Source organism: Candidozyma pseudohaemuli, assembly GCF_003013735.1.
Source record: "Candidozyma pseudohaemuli strain B12108 chromosome Unknown scaffold00001, whole genome shotgun sequence".
NCBI lineage: Eukaryota > Fungi > Ascomycota > Pichiomycetes > Serinales > Metschnikowiaceae > Candidozyma > Candidozyma pseudohaemuli.
Genome location: NW_020194435.1, coordinates 1,506,387 through 1,525,358, shown reverse-complemented (window position 1 = coordinate 1,525,358; position 18,972 = coordinate 1,506,387). Strand labels below are relative to the sequence as shown.

The 18,972-nt window shown below is 44.5% G+C and overlaps 6 protein-coding genes across 6 annotated transcripts; 3 read left to right on the top strand and 3 right to left on the bottom strand.

Annotated features, from left to right (window-relative positions):
* Nucleotides 1-621: 621 nt before the first annotated feature.
* C7M61_000692 (uncharacterized protein) lies at nucleotides 622-8,445 on the bottom strand (the record flags this gene model as incomplete). Its single annotated transcript, XM_024856121.1, has 2 exons — nucleotides 622-3,574; nucleotides 4,661-8,445. 2 exons carry the CDS (start codon nucleotides 8,443-8,445, stop codon nucleotides 622-624), a joined length of 6,738 nt encoding a protein of 2,245 aa, XP_024715720.1.
* A 179-nt stretch (nucleotides 8,446-8,624) lies between these two features.
* On the bottom strand, nucleotides 8,625-9,320 carry C7M61_000691 (p24 family protein; the record flags this gene model as incomplete). Its single annotated transcript, XM_024856120.1, has 1 exon — nucleotides 8,625-9,320. One exon carries the CDS (start codon nucleotides 9,318-9,320, stop codon nucleotides 8,625-8,627), a length of 696 nt encoding a protein of 231 aa, XP_024715719.1.
* Nucleotides 9,321-10,047: 727 nt separating this feature from the next.
* Nucleotides 10,048-11,343, top strand: SWD1 (COMPASS subunit protein; the record flags this gene model as incomplete). The annotated part of the gene is made up of 1 exon (XM_024856119.1): nucleotides 10,048-11,343. The coding sequence occupies one exon, from the start codon at nucleotides 10,048-10,050 to the stop codon at nucleotides 11,341-11,343; it is 1,296 nt and encodes a 431-aa protein (XP_024715718.1).
* Nucleotides 11,344-12,025: 682 nt separating this feature from the next.
* Nucleotides 12,026-14,020, top strand: FKH2 (forkhead family transcription factor; the record flags this gene model as incomplete). Its single annotated transcript, XM_024856118.1, has 1 exon — nucleotides 12,026-14,020. One exon carries the CDS (start codon nucleotides 12,026-12,028, stop codon nucleotides 14,018-14,020), a length of 1,995 nt encoding a protein of 664 aa, XP_024715717.1.
* A 206-nt stretch (nucleotides 14,021-14,226) lies between these two features.
* Nucleotides 14,227-17,865, bottom strand: C7M61_000688 (U2 snRNP complex subunit; the record flags this gene model as incomplete). The annotated part of the gene is made up of 1 exon (XM_024856117.1): nucleotides 14,227-17,865. One exon carries the CDS (start codon nucleotides 17,863-17,865, stop codon nucleotides 14,227-14,229), a length of 3,639 nt encoding a protein of 1,212 aa, XP_024715716.1.
* Nucleotides 17,866-18,298: 433 nt separating this feature from the next.
* Nucleotides 18,299-18,708, top strand: C7M61_000687 (uncharacterized protein; the record flags this gene model as incomplete). The annotated part of the gene is made up of 2 exons (XM_024856116.1): nucleotides 18,299-18,309; nucleotides 18,357-18,708. 2 exons carry the CDS (start codon nucleotides 18,299-18,301, stop codon nucleotides 18,706-18,708), a joined length of 363 nt encoding a protein of 120 aa, XP_024715715.1.
* Between the last annotated feature and the right edge of the window lie 264 nt (nucleotides 18,709-18,972).

The window sequence follows — 18,972 nt, the reverse complement described above, 5'->3', positions numbered from 1 at the left end:
GCTTCAAAGCCTTATTTTCAGCCTACCCTAATGTACATGGTTCCCCCACCGCCGCCTCATTTGTCCCATTGAGCACTGGCCTTTTCGCACTGGCTTTTTTTTTTTTTTTTTCGCACTCTGTTCAGTGACTTCGTTGAATTCCACCTCCACACTGACTGCTCAATTACGTTGGGCCAAAAAAAAAGGATCGTCGATCTCGGCCCCTCCTTTGGCGTTTTGAAAAAGGGCTTTCTCGTATGTTTTACCCCTCTCCTCTACTTGGCCTACAACGACTCTGTTTCGCTTTCCATATCCATTACCCTGCCCTTCTGCGGCAATCCTCGAGGCCGGTGCATCTGCGCGACCATCCAGCGGCCCGGAAAAAAAAATCTCTCATTTTTTACATCGGCCTTACCATTGGCTTGACACTCGCGCCCCATATTTTATTTCCTGCTTCCTCGGCTTCGTGCAGCTTCTCGGACTGCTCCGTTCGGCTCGCTTTCCTGCTTGTGCCGACCGCTTAATGTCGCCTCTTTCGCTCAAGCCGTTTTGTGCCAAATACCTCGGCCGATTGCAACCTCGGCCGGTCCAACCGGCTCTCTTAATTTTCCCGTATTTCACCGTGCCATGCAACTCCCGTCCTTAGACGCTGTTCCTCTTGCGTGCCCACCATTTAAGTGGTCTCAATGCCTTCTGCAAGAGGTAAATGACACTGCCCGTGAGACGGAATCCGGCAAGCGCACACACAATCCACAAGATCACCGTCAAGAAGATCGTAGAGTTCCTGTAGTCACTCCAAGTATCGTCCTTGGGGCCAACTGCCGCCAACACAATTGCAACCAAAATGGCATTGGTCAACATCCACACCAACACGGTGATGGTACGCAAGAACGCATAGTATGAGTCCTCCTTCAGCTTCTTCGACATCACAACAGGAACCGTTGGTGGCGGAACCTTCAAGTCGTCGACTGTGTTCATGTAGCTCTCTTCGAGACCCTGGTCAGACGCAGGAACGACAGTCATGATCAATTCTCCGTTCTTGTCCTCGGTAATCTTCGCTGTACCCAAGTCCTTGGCTTGTGGCGAATCTCTGTTACCCCAAGACACATCGTGAATGTTACAGAACGAGTAGACGTTCAACACATTGATGTAAGTTGGCGAGATCAAAAGGTACTGCAAGAATGACGTAAACATGAACGAGGGCTCGCCATGAATCACGGCGCCTATTCCGTAAAGTAAATAAGTACTGAGCACGGACACCACAAGATCTCGGAATTTTTGATTTGTGAATAACATGCTAGGCGTGAAGTTTCCATCTGCATTTTTCATAATCAATTTCACTGTATTGACAGCCAAATAAATGGCTGCAAACAACATGTACGCCATGAGAACAGCAAACACCACCGCAATAACCGTATAGAACTTTTTGGTCCCTCGAGGTGTGTTACCGAATGCCAACACGAATGTACAAACGAGGCATGCAACGTAGATCCATAGAAAGATGGTCGAAAGTGTAGTACCAAAGGAAAATCCAACTTCCGGTGATCCCAAGTTTTTCGTCAAAATACGGAACACCAAGAAGAAACAAGATAACGAGAACCAAGACACCAAGACAGTCACTAAATGGTAGTAGAATTCAAGCTGGAGCCAAAGTTTTCTCAAAAGACTGTGGTTGGATTTCCAAATCTGGGTCCAGTGAACAATGGAATAGACAGCGGCGAACAACGAACCGTTAAGCCAACGACGACGCTGCAAAACAAAGTCATCCATCTTTTCAGGAACATCAGTTTCTGCCTTGGCACCACTCACGTAACGCAAAACATAGTTGTGACCCTTCTTAGCCACAAGCTCGAAACACAAGATTCTGTCTTCGGCCAAGTACATATTGGAAGTGAAAATGCCTGATTCTTGGAAGTTCTTTTCCATCAACTCGAACTCGTCATCATCTTCGTCCATCTCCTTATTCTGATGCAAAAACTCACCCTTGAAGTATTTCTCAAGCGGACCCTGTCCGTCAACATTGAGCAATGCTTCCCACTTGTACGCCGAAAACGCACCTGGAAGCACTGAGATGAATCCAAATACAGACTCCATGGGCTTATCCAAAACGTTAGCAATCTTATATTCGAAATTCTGGGCAGCAACCAAGGGATTAGACAAAAGTCTCTTATTTTGGCCCAAGGCGACTCTCATCTCACCACAAGCACCCACGACATTAGGATCCTTGAAAGCAGACCACAAATGGTAGAAGGCGTCTTTTGATGGTGTGGTACCACAGTCGAGAAGCATGACAACTTTAGGGTTGAGCAATGGAGCGAATGCCTGGAAACACCAACGATGGGAGTTAATCTTCTTCGCATTCTTTTCCTTCAAGCAAAAAGCGAGCTGAACGGGAGTCAGGTTCTGAGATAGGTAGACTCTATCATTCGTAACTCTCTCAATTCCCACAGTAGATGTGTATTCATAAAGATGAGCCTTGACGTGGCTCTCGTTCACCTTGGATTTGGCATAACCCTCCTGAAAGACACCAAGGGCTGTGAGAAGCTTTTGAGTTCTTTGATGAAGCTGCAAACGACCGTCGTTGACAATCAAAATAACAACCTTTTTCCAAGAACCGTCACCCCAATTTGGGTCTTTTCTTTTGGTCAAGTTTCTGATGTTTTCAAAAACACCTTTCAATGTACGGGCGAGCAAAATCTCGTCCTCGTTATACATTGTTATGCAAACCATGATCTCAGTCTCTCTTGGTGGGGAGTACAACGTTTGACGGAGATTGTACTTATAGTTGACGAAGTTGGAAGGACCACAAGTCACACCAGAATATCTCACGAACGATGTCTCGTTACTCTCACCAAAAGAAGGACGAGTGTATGTGTTGAGCAACAGCTTGGGAACTGGAGCGTCGATGACAAAGTTACCGTCCACCAAACGAGCACGCTTGACAGTCTTCGTGTAGTTAAGACGTGGGGTAAAGTCCTCCTCTTCCTGGACCTCATGTGGTCTGGCCTGAGTAGGGGTTCTCTTCAAAGTCATTCCTCTTCTCAACTCGTCAGGGTCGGCTTCAGAGAACAATGAGTCGTCGTCGCCAAAGGGATCCATGTCGTCTGCTGCTTCTTCAAGCAAGTTCAAGTTGTAGTCGTCTGGCTGAATCGGCACGGCCATCTGCTGGTAGCCCATACTCATTCTGTTGGGCATGCTAGCCATCTCATCCATGTTCATGAGACTGTAACGATTGTAAGTGCTTTGCGGATACTCTGGAGTATTGTATTCGAACAGGGGATACTGTGTCATTCTGTAAGATTCTCTGGGGGCCATCAAGGGAGAGGCCACCGTGCTTCTACCGTTATGCATCAGGCCAACGTAAGAGTTACGGACCACATGTTCGCTGAAACGAACACCAGGCTGCTTGACGGTGGAGGCGTTGGACTCACCGTACAAGGATCCACCGAGCTTTTCGTAGAAATCATCGCTCTCATTCTCTCCACTGGAGAAGGTTCTTGAGCTTGATGCAACTCTGGAATGAGATGGAAACTGCTGCTGCTGGTAAGGGCTTCGAGGGACCTTTTCGTCTCCGAATAGGTCGTCGTCGTAGTTGCTCATAGATCAGTTATTCAGGGCTTTGAGCGATTGACTGGAAAAGTTGAACCCAATCCGAAAATCAGATGGACCAAGGGGAAGATGGGTTAACTGAAGTGATATAAGGTAAGCGCTTCACTTAAAGTTTGAAGTCTTGGGTCAGTAGGAGCAAGTAGCTTCGTGAAAGAAAATGAGAATTCAAGTCGTCTCCTGTCAAATGGCCGCCTTGCGGGTAAATTAGCTTCTAAAAATGTCTTTCGCAAAATGTAGCTTTCCAAATTAGGCGCTGTCTTTCTGAAATTGCGATTCTCTTGCGCCAGAATACGAGGCAGTGTTTGATTCCTCTAATGAAAAAAAATTCGTCAAAAAGTGTACAAGAAAAAAAAAGTGGTTGACGGAAGACAAAAGCCATACAGCTTTGAGGTATGTGTCGGTGCAAGTAGGCTGTAACTCTTTCTGCCGCTGTTTGGCATTGCGACCCAGAACGTTTGTGTTTTGCTCTATTCCTGTTTGAGAAAGGGTTTGATCCCAAAAAGTATGTATAACCTGTATATGAGCTCGCGAAGCCCTAGCCCCTTGTTACCTGCCTCACAGCGAATAAATAACTCGCATGAGGCCTCTGCGAATCCTTTCGGGCTAGAAATCCTCACCCCACCTTGGTTCCTATGATCAGGGGACCATCTGAAAATGTTCGGGATCTTCGCATTTCGACACTTGCCAAGGCTAGGGGCAAATGTGGCTTTTCCTTTCAATCTACCCCTTGAGCTTCGAGATTGCTACTCTCGAGGCGGGATGTATAAAATGATACTGTAGATGTCTTTACTCGGGGCAACATATGACACAGCGATCGGATCCTCCAATTTGCTCGAGGCATCTCTTGTGATATCCGTGTGAGCACTTGAATAAGTAAAGATCACAATCGCTAAATCTTTCTTTGTCAAATGGTCCGCTGGAAAGGAATATTTTACTTCTTTGTCTCTCTTCCCAGGCCCAGGCATGCCGCTCTAGCATCTCTTCTCCCCACATTACCTTCCCACAACTCGTGCAATGTTTGTTGGTAACAAGCCAACCTAGAAGCTCCTCTTGCTTGATAGTATCCATATACTTTGAAATTCGCTGGTTGACTTTCCCGACAGTGATGGTGTGGATCTCAGACTCGAAAAAATAAGACGTCAAAATGTCCTGGAGCGTTTCCCTAATGTTTGCAACTTTGGCCACTTCGAGAACTTGGTTGAATACAATTGCAAACGTAGACTTGCGGTTCGTAACCCCTTCATTATTCTCAATTGCTCTGAAGCACTTGAAGATAGCGTCATTGAAGATATTGTGCAAACGCTGATCTTCAGTCAGGTCGCTCATTGTCACTGCCTTTCCAACGAGTGAAGTCCATAAACTTTCTTGCTTAGCCTCTTTGCTGATGGAAATGATCCTGTTGAGATAAGAGTCGATCTTCGAATAGTCATCTTCAGAGAATACATCCACTTCCTTAAGCGAGAACTCGATGGCTCTCCAAAGCTCGCTCACGGCCCCACTGTATTCCTTATCGTTGAAAAGGATAATCGCCATGGGCTCAAATAGGCCAGCATGTTCAAGAACTTTTTTTATCTCATCCTTCTCCAGAGCATGGGTACCCAACTTAGTCACTTCTCTGGAGATAACATTTTTTACCTCCCTCCTGTCATGAATGCTCAAAAGTTCCACGTATCTCACTAGTAAAGGAAGTGCTATTGAGTTCAATTCAGAGCTTGAATATCTCTCAAAGAACGAGGCGAGATACTTCAACGAAAGAGTATCATTTTCACACTTGAGGATCAAAAGATGCAAAGATGGTCTATAGGTATTCGAGAGAACTACCATATCATCTGCATTCAGACTGATTAAATCCTCGTGGTGAGTTTCGATGAAGCGAGTCAAATGAAATTGCTCCGTTGTGTTTTGATTATCGACCTGAAATGTGCTTTTAAGCATATCTGCCAATACAGCAAAATTCTTTTCCATGTCGGTCGATGAACTATCCTGGTGTTTGGCTAGCCACATTTCCATCGCTTGTGTGAACTTGCCTTGAGCTTTGCAAATCTTGAAGAGAACATCATAAAATTTAGCTGCCCTCATTTGTTCAAGAAGGTGGGCGTCGCTTTCAACTTCATACACCGAGAGCAAGCTCTCCAATGCAAGCTCACAATCCTCGTGAAGCTCCTCATCCCTATTCTTGCAAAGCTCATCAACAGTGTCTTGAAGAACCGTCTCTGAGAGTCGTATAAATTGGAAGTATTTTGGGTAATTTCTCGCAAAAAAGATTGCTAGCTGAGTCCGACTTTGATCATTTTGCAATTCTTCACTAGCCTCAAATACATCTAAAAGCGCTTCAACAATGTACTGTCGATTCAAAGTGCTCATTTCATCATTGAGGGCTGGATTTTCAAAAAACTCGTTGATCGTAGTCAAAGTCTCAAATGTATCAAATTCGAGAAAAAATGTCAAATATGGAAATACTCGCTCAGATTTAAGTCCAAGCAAGTGTATCCCAGAATTCTGAGGCCATGTAAATGGCCCAATACTGAAAAGAATGTCGCAGATGGAGTTTCTAGCATAAGCTTCGATGTCTTGGTTTAAAACTCGATCGCTTGGGTATTGTCGTCCTGTGAGGACATAAGACATGTAGGTGTACACAATGACCAATTCAGCATGTTCGCTCTGGGCGAGCTCGATCTCCTCTATCAAAGATACCAACGGAGTTGTGTAGTCCTTGAGCATCTCATTCCAAATGTAGATTCGACATTCTCTCAAATGAAAAGTCTTGCAAAGATTGAGCGCTAAATCGATATTCAACGTTGACATGTCTAGTAGACAAATGAGCTCCGCGAGTAGTTCACTCTTATCACTCGAGGCATATTGCTCAATTAGGCCCTTGAAAAGTATAGGTGAGAGGTTCTTGATTTCTGAGGAGACGATATATTCCTCCAAAATGTCGAAGAATAAACCTAAGTCCTCGAACCTTTCATAGATATGATCCAACATCAGAAGTAGAGACTCATCAATCAAACCACCTTTCGACAAAATAGATGCTAAAGTAAAATAGAGCCTTAAATTGGCCTCATTCTTCGTGGATGGGGCTTCAGGATTGAAGAGAGGCACGATGGACTCTTCCATGACTCGTTTAAGGATGGGTTCAACGACAAAATGCCGCTCTTTTCTGTTATGAGGAAGCCCGTGAAGAACCAATTGTCCATAGTTATCTGATACGTAGTACTCATAAGCCATACCAAGGGCTTCCTGAAATTCCCCGTGAGCGAGGTATTCGGTGAGTCTATCGGCCCATTTGAGGCATCTTCCTGAAAGAATTGACCTTTGTGAGACCGAGTGCGAATTGACTAAGAGCACTAGGCGGTGCCGAAGAATTCTAAGGCTACCACTATAGCTCGATGTCTTAAACAGCTGCTTTCTGTCTTTGAGCTCAATGTCAAGAGTAGAAACCTGCTGAGAGTCGAGATTGTCCACTCCAACTTGTGTAAAAGTGGCTTGATCCACCCCAGTGTAGTAAAAGAAATAAAGTTTTGTCTCTGTACTTTCAATATGACGGGTAACAGCTGTGAGTATCTCTGAGTTAAGCCAATTGAGTGTGACCACCCTCTCTTTTTCCGGAACGCTCAATCTTCCTTTCCTGTGAAATTTCAACTGGGGAATACCCTTATTTTTCTCTTTCATGTCCGCAATTTTTGACATTATGTTTGCTGGAATAGCCTCGTTGTCAAGCTCAACTATCAGAATTATGTTGCACCATGCGTATGCTAGTTTGGCATTGTGGATTTTCTTATCTACCTCGATGCAAGGGTACCAAGACAAACAACCATTCAGTTCGTCGCCAGCGACAGATTTGGGTCTAGAGCACTTGAAATGGCTAATCAGATGAGGAACTTCAGGATTATCTAGGGAACGCACGGAATTGATGATCATGATATTTTTTGTGATCACCGCCAATAAACCCAAAGTATCCGTTATCTGCTCAGAAGTACCTATTGGAAGTATCTGGCTATCTTGTATTGTGAATTTGGCGGATGGGTCATCAGCATTGGTATCATTCTTCCCTAAAATCTTCTGAGATGTGTAATACTTCCGAAGGAATCTTCTGAACCCACGATGGAAAAACACCAACCCAGATAAGTCGGAAGATACTATCTGTTGGTATTTATCACCAACAAAATCAATTTTTATGACTGGGACACCTTCTAAGTGACCTTGCGAGTTACGACCAAAACGCTCTTCCATAGTTATAGGCCTTATCAATCCATCGGCATAGATAATGTCGAACGATGATTTCGATATCGCATTTTCAAGGTCCCAGACAGCAATTGATCCATTCTTGTAGCCAGCGGCAACGAGAAATGCATCTGAGGAGAATGCTATACAGCTAATCTGCGGCATCTGGGTCTGGGCCGGTGTATCTAGGTCGTTCTTCCGAGGAATGAGAACAAAGTCAGCTTCTTGTCTGTAGTTGAAAGCAATTATGACACCCTTTGCCGTTCCGACAGCTATATGGTGTTGGGAGAGCTGGATAAGCTGTGGAGCGCCGAACTTCTCTATGAAAGTAGTAGAATTCATGATCTTCAGAATCTGCTTGGTCTCGGTCCATTTGACAAAATGCTGGACATCCTTCGAGACTGGGGCTACCAGAGAAGTCAGTCGCTTGGTGCTCGGGGACGCAGTGTGCGCTCGTAGTTGTATGCTAGTTCTTGATTGAGACCGATCATCAAATCTCTTTCGTCTCGAGGGGGATAGTAGACTCTGTCCGTCTAGCAGGATGTTCGATGGAGTCGACAGATACGACGTTCTGTTGGAAAGAATATGCCTGGGATTGTCATCCAACACAGTGGGCTCGAGTAAGTCTGCCATAGCAGATCTGTAGTAGTTATGGTGCGAAATCTGTAGTTACATGCGATAAGCGGTGATACTGCCATATCTACAAAAAGCCGATACCCATTTTAATTTTTTACATACCAAAAACGCCTAAATTAACTTTGCTTGTCTTGAATGCAAGCCCAGATGCAATGAACGAGTAAGGATTGTGCAGCTCAATCGATATGAACTTTCCTCTTCATGTGGAACCGTAGTAAGGTCCACAGCTGGTAAAGGAAGGTCAAACCAACAATTGCAATCTGTAAAATCAGCCATGAGACTACCCTCTCACATGCCTTTTCCAGCAAATCTCTGAAGGTGGCCTCTTTGGCCCTGATGAAACCCTGCTCTTGCTTTATGTACGTGATTTTGTCAATCAACGATGCAATTCTTGAGGTCAATTCCTCTATTTCTGTGTGATCTTTTGCAAGAACATTCTTTGCGTCACCGATAAAGAAGTCGAGCGTCACCCTGGCTCGCTTGAATCTGGACTCTTCAAGCTCTATGGGGTCGTCTCCTTTCCACTTTCTTTTGTAAAACAGCTTAGGAGTCAAGCAGATACGGTGAGACCCCAGCTCTAGAGCGCTGAACAGAAACTTACCAGAAGATGAGCCTCTTTGGTGAATCACGCGATTATTCGAGGCAAACACCTCTTCCACATCGACAATTACACCAGTATTGGCTTTGTCACGCGGAACACTGTAAATCCCTTGTTCGTCTAGAATTTCAATCTTGTAGGACCCAAGAAGCACAGATTCTGTGCTAAGATCTCGAGTGAAACATTCTCTTGTTCCGGTGTCCACATAGACGTGAACCTGGCCACTGACGGATGTGACCAATAAAAGCACCCATAATAACACTCCGGAAAGCATTGAGGTCCTATACATTATCTTGTAATCATCTGTTGACTAATTTGTGGTTTATTATGTGACTCTTGTGGGTTTTGGTAAAGGAAAGAAGGATACGTTTCTAAGCGGAGTGCTATCTTAAGCCGCGTCAACTCAGACAAATTTAAACCGCAGGAGGCTTAGACGAGAAGGTAAAACCACCAGTCCAGAAAATGTAAATTTGATTATAGATGCAAATTGAAGGTTTGCAAATCTCATGGACGGGTTTTTACTTCTTCAATATTCGTCGTTGAAGTTTTTAATATTCAGCTTTATCTTTTGCAACTTTCAGGTCTAGGTCAGTATGTTTTGTAGAAGTCAGAGATTTGTGCGAAGTTGTGAAGAAATAGGTTACCACTTGAGAAACTCAGCCGATTATAAAATACTTTGAATACATTTCGAAGAGAAAGATAGAATTCCATACGAGACTTGAAGTACTGAAACTTCCAATCTTCCGAGAAAAATGGTATTCAAAAATAATTCGAGAGCATCGGCTTTACAGACCGTCGATTCAATACGTTTTTGATAACTTTCAAATCGGCAACGCAAAAGACAGTAACCATCTGGATACCAGTCCACGTATGAGCTGAAGCGTCCATCCCAAATTTACATTCTTCTCATCCTTACTGCATTTCTTTCATGTAATCACATCCTCCACTGCTAGACCATCTATCGATGCGCGCCTTCACGGTTTATAAGAGAAACCACCACCATGAACTTATCCCTTCAGGACCCCTTTGCAGTAGCCAAGGAGTTTCCAGAAACACTCGTTCAAACACTCCATCATGGGCATGCTGTGGTTATCCAGTTCAACGTCAAGGGAGATTACCTAGCGGCGGGTATGAGCGATGGAAGAATAATCATCTACGACATGGTCTCGTATACCATTGCAGCAGTGCTACGAAAAGACGGCCATGTGAGGCAAATCACGTCCCTCAATTGGTCAAGTTGCGGGCGCTATCTTCTTCTGTCCTCCCAGGACTGGTGTTGCATAATATGGGATCTCAAGTACGCCAACAAGCTTGGTGTGGACAAAAACCCAGCTGTGCTTCGAAAAATACGATTTGACTCACCCGTTTGGCTGTCTTCGCTACATCCAAAGAATCACTTTCAGTTTACTGCATCTCTTTTTGAAGATGAGCCAGTTCATGTCGATCTTCGAGATGAGCCTGTGGTGACAAAACTCAAGACAGAGCCACTCGAGCAACAAGAACTTGACGATGACGAGCCCAAGAAAAAGGAAACAAAACACATGACACTCGTTACTAGGTTCAGTCCGCAAGGAGATTTCATATTCACAGGCACAAGTAAAGGCTGGCTCAATATAATGAACGCTGAGGATCTCCAGACGGTCCACCTGACAAAAGTCACCAACAGCAATATCAAAACGCTTGAGATCTCTCGGAACGGCAGAAAGTTAGCCGTTAACTCTTCCGATAGAGTCATCAGGCAGTTTACATTGCCTGACATGATCAACAACCGAGATGCGTCGACTTGGGAGTTTGAGATCGAGCACAAGTACCAGGATGTGGTGAACCGATTGCAATGGAACACGGTCGCTTTCAATCACAATTCTGAATTTCTAGTCGCTTCTACATTTGGCCAGAGCTCACAAGATTTGTACCTTTGGGAAACCCAGATGGGTTCATTGGTTAAGATTCTTGAAGGTAGCCATGAGGAGCTCATAGACGTGAAGTGGAACTACAACAAGTGCATGATCGGCTCGACCGGACTTGACAGCGGGGCAATATATCTCTGGCTGGTCCAGTTTCCATCGAAGTGGAGTGCCCTTGCGCCCGATTTTGTGGAAATCGAGGAAAATGATGAATACGAGGAGAAGGAAGACGAGTTTGACATCATCGATGAGACTGAGGTGATCAAGAAAAGACTCGAGGAGGAAGATACAGAGGTTGACATCATCACGAGAGAATCCACCGATGCACGAGGATTTGATACAGAAATCGACTCGTTTGTTATACCAATCAACTACGAAAAGCCGGTGATATAATCCCCAAGTGGTAGGGGTCCATGCGCTACGCGTCACGTGTGTGGAATAAGATTTTCGATGACAGTCCTGGTGCTCTGGTGTCTCACTCTGAGTAAATAAACATCCTGCATTGTCCCAGGAGCAAGAAGCAACCGCCATGAGCTTGTTAAATGTGGGGGTTTAAGTTAAAAACGGCGCGTAGAACGCATTCCATGGCTATGGACCCTGGAGAAGATCTCCGAATCGAAGAATATATAGTGTTGGCCTAGCATCAGCTTCAAAAGCTTCTGTTTTTGGACGATTTTGACACGTTTTTGATGCCACGAAGACCACAAAAGAAAGTTTAAATCTCCTAAAAAAACGCTCTGGCCCTCTCCTTATATTAAACAAGTGAGCGACCCAGTAGGATTCTGCGTGTGTGCACTCCGACTGTTTGTGTTCATGGCTCTTTTTTTTTCTTCCTCCCTCACCATTCGGAAAAAAAGCACGGTTCATTGGTCGGACCAACCTCCAGAATCAAAACAACGCGATTGCAGGTGATTACTTGCCTTGAATAGCTATCAATCCCGAGCTAGTGGACGTTCAAAATCTCCCTCTTCAAGTGTCAGTCTCGACGCTGGACGGTAAACAATAAACAATACTGCCCCTAATACCTGGCTCCATACAACTTCACAATACTTTCCAACATAAAACACATCCCAACATGACAGAACAGCAGAAGCGTCCTCGTGAAGATGATCTTCCGACTTTTGACGATCCAGCAGACCTCGTCAACGCGGTGATATCAACATTGCAAATTCCAGAGGAGAGAACCAATGTAGCGACTGACTACGCCAACGATAAAAACTTGGCTACTGAAGTTCAGGCATACGCCAAGATCGCCGGCCGTGACTGGACGTACTACGTTAGGACTTTGGCCATTTCGATCGGAAGAAACACCGAAAACAATCCTACCAACGCTCCAGCCAGCCAGCAAACAGTAAACATCGACTTGGGTCCAGCCAAAGTTGTCTCTAGACAGCATGCAGCCATCAAATATAACATGGATTTAAAGTGCTGGGAGTTGACTGTGCTAGGTAGAAACGGTGCAAGAATCGATGGCAATAAAGTGCCCGTTGGTTCGGAACATGCTACTCCATTACACTCCGGTGCTATATTGGATATAGGCGGCACACAAATGATGTTTATTTTGCCTGATGCACCTCCTAGCATCCTGCAAAAGATGTTAAACGTCTGTTTATCCCGCTATAAGCAGCAGGGTAACAAGATGCCTGCCACATCCAACAACCTCCCGAGAAACACGACCATGCATCAGCCTCTGAATTCTATGAGACTGTTTTTGGGTGTAACGGGATTCCAGATGTTTGATAAAGCCAACTTGACGCATTCCCCTTCATCAGTATCAGCTGTCTCCTTGCAGAACAATTTGGACCAGGACTTGTCCAAGGAAGATGCTAAGGACATTAAGCCTCCATATTCTTATGCCACCATGATTACGCAGGCTATTCTTTCAAATTCAGACGGTGTCATGTCTTTGTCCGAGATTTACAATTGGATTTCATCCCATTATGCATACTACAAGTACTCCAAAGCCGGCTGGCAAAACTCCATCAGACATAACTTGTCGCTCAACAAAGCTTTCGAAAAGGTTCCAAGAAGACCTAACGAGCCGGGTAAAGGTATGAAGTGGCAAATCAGTGAGTCTTACAAAGAAGATTTTATGAAAAAGATTCAAAATGGCACATTGCTGAAGTCCCGTCGTGGCTCCTCAGTATCTAGAACATTGCAGATTCATCTCGCCACTCACCACAGCCTTCCAGACTCGCAGGGCTCTGGAGGCGAAAAAAGACAAATTATGGATTTCCGTGGTTCCTCAAATGGTGATCACATGTATCAAAAGGTCACCCAGCCAATGCCATACACCGGTCTTCCACCAAATCAAATGCAACCACAGATCAATTACGGTGGTCAAATGAACGGCTACCCCATGCAGCAGTTCAATGGTCCTCCAGGGTACCCAGGCAATCCTCAGATGCCCAACCAACCTCATTTGCAGCAGCATCAACATCAACCACACCAGCAATTTATGTCTTCCTTAAGCGGAGAGAACAAGACGCTCGCTTCGCCCCTTAAGCACAATACCAGACAGGACGCTAACACGCCAAAGCTACCTAAAGTAGGGGGGAGTCACGTCTTCAACCTTCCTCCCCCAACTCCTGGGACAAGTCAATCAAGTAACAATAACTTTGCTTTCAGAGGCAACGAGCAGAATGCCCGCGCTTCTGAGATTGCAAACGGTAACGATGCGAACAACACCTCACAAGGAAACTTGAGTGAGATGCAACAAAACTCGACTGCACCAACTACATCAAACACTTCCGAGCTTGGCATAGGATACACATCCCCCAAAAAGATAACACCTTTGGAAGCATTCACACCTGAACGAGGCTCCAAGGCCGGTATGAAGCTTGGACTTCCAAATAACGCTAACAATGTGACGCAATCATCCCCAGCGTTTTGGAACTTCGTGCAATTTAGTACGCCAAACGGACAAACTCCAGGAAGAAAAAATAGCGAGGAAAGCAATGACCAAGCAAGCCCCACACATCTGCGAAGAGCAACGGTCAAGGATTCGAAAGATATCCCTGACGCGAAGGTCAATGGCTCACCAGGTAAAGCCGTCACGCCTCCTAAGTAGGCGATGCCTACATGGTATAAATGACCAAAATTTATTTCATGACGACATTCATATTGCATTAGTCTTCAATTTTATCTAATAACTTTCATTCGGCGAGAAACTTTTGCTACTACAAAAAATAACCATAACATAAGCCAAAGTTGCTTGTGGTAACGATATCATTAATTCTGTGTTGTACAATCTGACGAAATATATGATTAGCTTCATTAAAATGCGGATCTATTTCTAATGTCGTAAAGTCTCTTTTCAATTTCTCTAGGCGTTCTTCCAAGCTTCCCAGCAATTTTGATCTTGTTCTCTAGAGAAATTTCATAAAATCGCTCGACAAAATCACCATCAATAACGTTTTTCGAAGGGTTGAAGTAAGACCTGAATTTGCCCTGGTCTTTACCAAGCAAGTTATAGCCTTGCTTTCTCTTGTCAAAGTCATCAAATTCAGAGGTGTAGAAGGCCCTCAACTCGTATTCAACAGCACTGAGAAGTTCAGCCTCCAGCTTTGTTGCAACAGGTATCATCATGCCAACGGTGCCCTGCAAACAAGTATAGATTATACTCTCAGTTCCACCAACAACAAACGTACCCCTAGAGAATGAGGTTGGTATATCAGCGACGTAAAAATCACACCTCTTCTCGAATCTTGCGCTCTGTTCATCAAGTACATCCTCGTTTAATTGCAATAGAGCGTTATTTGCAAGCTGATTGGTGAGCTCTAAGGGGAGACGGTTGACAGATATGTTGCCGAACTTGTCACCTGCGACAAGAGTCCTGTGATCAAGTGTTTCAAAAGCTGTGATTTGTCTTCTCATGGTATCATTGCAAATAGGCACAAACTGGTTCAGTGCTCTATCGAACTTCAAATATGACAACGACTCGCTAGAATCAGCAAGCACCACCAAATCTCCTCCGAGATACTCTAGCAGAGTAGGGCGACGAAGATAATCGATCTTGGTGTGTGATTTCCTAAGCATTTGCTTTTGGCCCAATTCAAGAAGTCTAAGGGAGCTTCCAATACCAACGAGAAGCTTTTTTTGGAACCCTACCATGGCAGTTACAGCCCCGTCTACCTTTGTCTTGTGAACAAACTCCAACTTTATGGCTCTTGCTTTCAGTCGTTTTATCTTGAACACATGTATGTGATGGGATAAAGCTGAATTTCTCTCTATTGAGAGATTTTGTGAAGATGCACTCACCAAATATTCCTCATCATTAAACGTTGCAGCACATATGGAGGTGAAACAATCATTATCGTTGAAATCGATGGTTTGGGAAATCTCTGATGTATCGTAGTCAACAACTTGCAAACAGGAGGCCCAAGAGCCGCTGGAACGTTTATAACCGAAAGCGTGGTAATAATCCTCATCCACTTCCTCCTCTTCGATATAAGGAGAGACCGTGCTTGCCTCTGACTCGAGAATCACAAGATTGTTGCTCTTGTGATCCTTCCAATATTTTCTGGGCTGAAATCTTAGTTTTATCAGGCTCAATGAGAACTCATCATTGATATTGAATCCACCTTCTTCGCTTCCAATTGTGAAAATTATTAAATTGTTCTCTTTGATACCAACAACGCTCTCAGTACCAATGTCCTCAGAATAGAACGACAGGCCGCTCGTAACTTCGGAACCAATTAATGGCATAATTTTAAATTGACTCTCACTGTTGTGATAACCAATCCAGGGGTAGGAACTTATTGCCATAATTCCTGACAGCTCCAGCCCAGGCAATTTAAGTTTGCTGACAATTACAGGTTTCGTACCAAGGTATTTCAGTCTTGTGTCACGAAGCTTGCCTGTCATGGTGTCCATCTGTACTCTAGCGTACACTCCACTTTCCATACCAATGTGTATATGAGCACTATTGTCTTCAACGGGTAGCATCAAGAGTGAGGTACACTTTGAAGAAAGTGCCTGTAATGAAAGCATCTGGAAGACGCTATTTGGGTGTAAAGACAACACCTGTATTGTCTCATCGGCACAACCGACAATTGCGAAGTCACTCTTCATTGAAGTTGTATCACTCATTATGGCAACGGCAGTGATGAGATCTGCACCAATCTCGTGTCTCTCTTGATACTCACCTAGTTGGTCGTCCGCTATATCTATCTCAAAGTAACAAAGCTCACGATTAGAAAGACCAACGAGGACTTGAGCTTCGTTGGCACTGGCATGCACAACATGAATACCGGCAGGAGGAAACCAATCAGTGGTTTTTCTGTCTGTGACCTCATTATTTTCGTCAAGGATGTGCCTTACATGGCGAATACCATTGGTATGGATCTGGACCACAGATTGCTTACCGACCTGTTGCACTGCGATCGTATGTTGGTCTGTTACGAATCCTGATTTACTCACCTCCTCGACAACCTCTCCGATAGAAAGAACCAAAGTTTGAGAGGCGAGTGAGGATGAAAGCACCAAATAATCGTCACTTATAGATGTGCGTACTTTTTTGGTGGTGTGAATCAGGGTCGGTAACATAGGTAAGGGAGATGACACAAGCTCAGACACTGGAATACCGTATGTCAAAGTCTTCAAATATGAATGCGAAGAAAGCGTACTAAGCAGAATTGGCCCCTCTGCGTTATTACCGGTCTTCTTCCCCATTAACTCTGAACCAACGATTGGTCCGAGAGATTCAAGAATATCGACCAATGCCAAGTTGTTTAGACCTTGTGGCGAGAATCTAGTCGAGTGTTGGATATCGGGTAGTATATTTTCGGAGGCCATGGTCGTTTCATTTTCGGACCCCAATTGCTCGAACTGGTAGAAGAGCTTACTATCATTAGCGACATTAGCAAACATAAATCCTGATCTGAAGATGTTGATGCTGTTGGAGACAGGCGTAGAATCAAAGTATGTAGCCGCAATTCTATCGAGGTGTTCGGTTTCTCTGTCGTAATCGAAGGTAAGTTTAAAAAGGTCACCCAAGGAACTTTGTAAAAGAATGAAAAAGTCGGTCTTCTTGAGGACATGCAAATAATGGCAGACAATGGTGGTACTTTTGGAGCCTTCTCTTATTGGGAGAGGGAGATAAAGCCTTTCATGACCTAGGCCTTTCTCGTAAATAATGACAGAGTCACAGACAATCAACACACCTCCGATATGACCAGGTAATGCAATAAGAGAGCTCGCGTCGGGAGGAAGCGGAGCCTTACTTTTCTTCTGAACAATATGGTTAAGTCCCTGGTCGAATTCATAGTACCTGAGATAAAGTGGACTTTCATCGGGCTTGTACGTCTTATCATCGTAGTCTTTATAGTCCACCTCAATTGTGGCCCACACTGGGTTGTCGAAGCTTGTATCTAGAGAGCAAAGTGCTAGCGTGAGGGAGCCAGTGGCATGACTCTCCAAAGGCGAAGAGAGCTTTATCTGACCTGTGGAGTTGTCCATCTCGACCTTGTAAACGAACTTTGTCCGTTCGAGGGCACCAATCATAATTGCTCTATTCTGGGGATCGCATGCCAAATACTCACCTGGAGTAAGACGTCGGAGTCCATTTTTCGAGTGTGGTTCTTGAATACGAGGCTCAAACTTGAAGGTGTCTTGATTGTAGTAAGCGATAATGATATTGCCAGAGTCTGCCGTGAGCACGAGAACATCTTGCTGAGTCCCGAAGAGTCTCAATTTATCGGCATTCTGTACTATTCCAAACGTTGGCTGCAGCGAGAGCTTATGTAGCTTGCCAGTATCTGGCTTTGGTTGATAAACCTCAATGACGGTGCTTGATATGAGCACAAGTTCCTGTTGTTTCTTGGATCCAGAGAACTGACCAACAATTGACTTGAACGGCAGTGATGGCTGCTTGAGCGTTAGATTATATAGGTACAAGGAATCGTCTGGAATCATGCTATCTGCTCGATACTTATTTGGTGCTTGATAATCGAGCTCTTCGCGGAGTGTACACACGGCTGCTAAAACCACAAGCTGATGGTGTTTCTACTAGATACACAAAAGATGCCATTTGAAAAGAAGTAGCGCTTCTTGTTATTTTAACTACCTGCTGCTTACCACCGGGGCCTGCTTTGGAGTATGTCTTAGAATTAGCTCTACTAAAGGATTACACCAATGAGGAATACACGTCCCGTCGGTACGAGACCATTTCTCAAATATGATTCGTATGAATGTATTATGCCTCACTACAGTATTCTATCAAAAGGTTGTCACGGCAGCCTTCATCGCCACTGTAAGGACATTGAAACCGTTGACGGAACTTGAGGTGTACGGGTTTGGTGATACCATCACTAGATGGTGTGATCTCTAATCATCCGAAAGTAACAATATGGGTGCTAGGTAAGTACTACGAAACATGATCTTCTTTGAAACACTCTAACACACAGCTGTAAAGACCAAAAAAAGGCGCTAGCCATTTGTCTTCAAAGGTCACCTTGTGTGCTCATTCAGAGGCATTCCCCAAAAGAGTGTCTTACGGACCCAGAGCTTCGGAAGGATCTACCCGAACTCTGTGCTGCCAACTTCAGAGCCTTCATCGAATGTAAGAACGGCTTCTTTGATATGAGAAAAAGAATGAGAGGAAATGCCCCATTGTCCACGGGTAAATACGACGATACCTACGAGAAGCTTTCCAGCGGTGACTTTGACCCTCGTGAGGAGATGAGGAAGCTTGAAAGGCTCAACAAGAACCTTGCTAGGCTGAGAGAAGCCAAGGAAGATAGCTTGCAAGAAAGCTAATGTAAATAAGTTAGCTTGCAAGAAAGCTAATGTAAATAGGCATGTGCTCCAAGAGCACCGAGGAAGGTATATACGCATTTGACAGGATCACCATTCATATGCTCCTGGGCTATGGAATGTAAATCTTAGCATAATCATAAAACTGTTTCACGAAATAGCACATGACCAAAATCTCGCACTGGTATTGCGCTTTGCACAAGCTTGTCAGGGCTTTTGATTCGCGGTGAAGTAGTAGATTGACACACTATGGCTAATTAAGTTTCG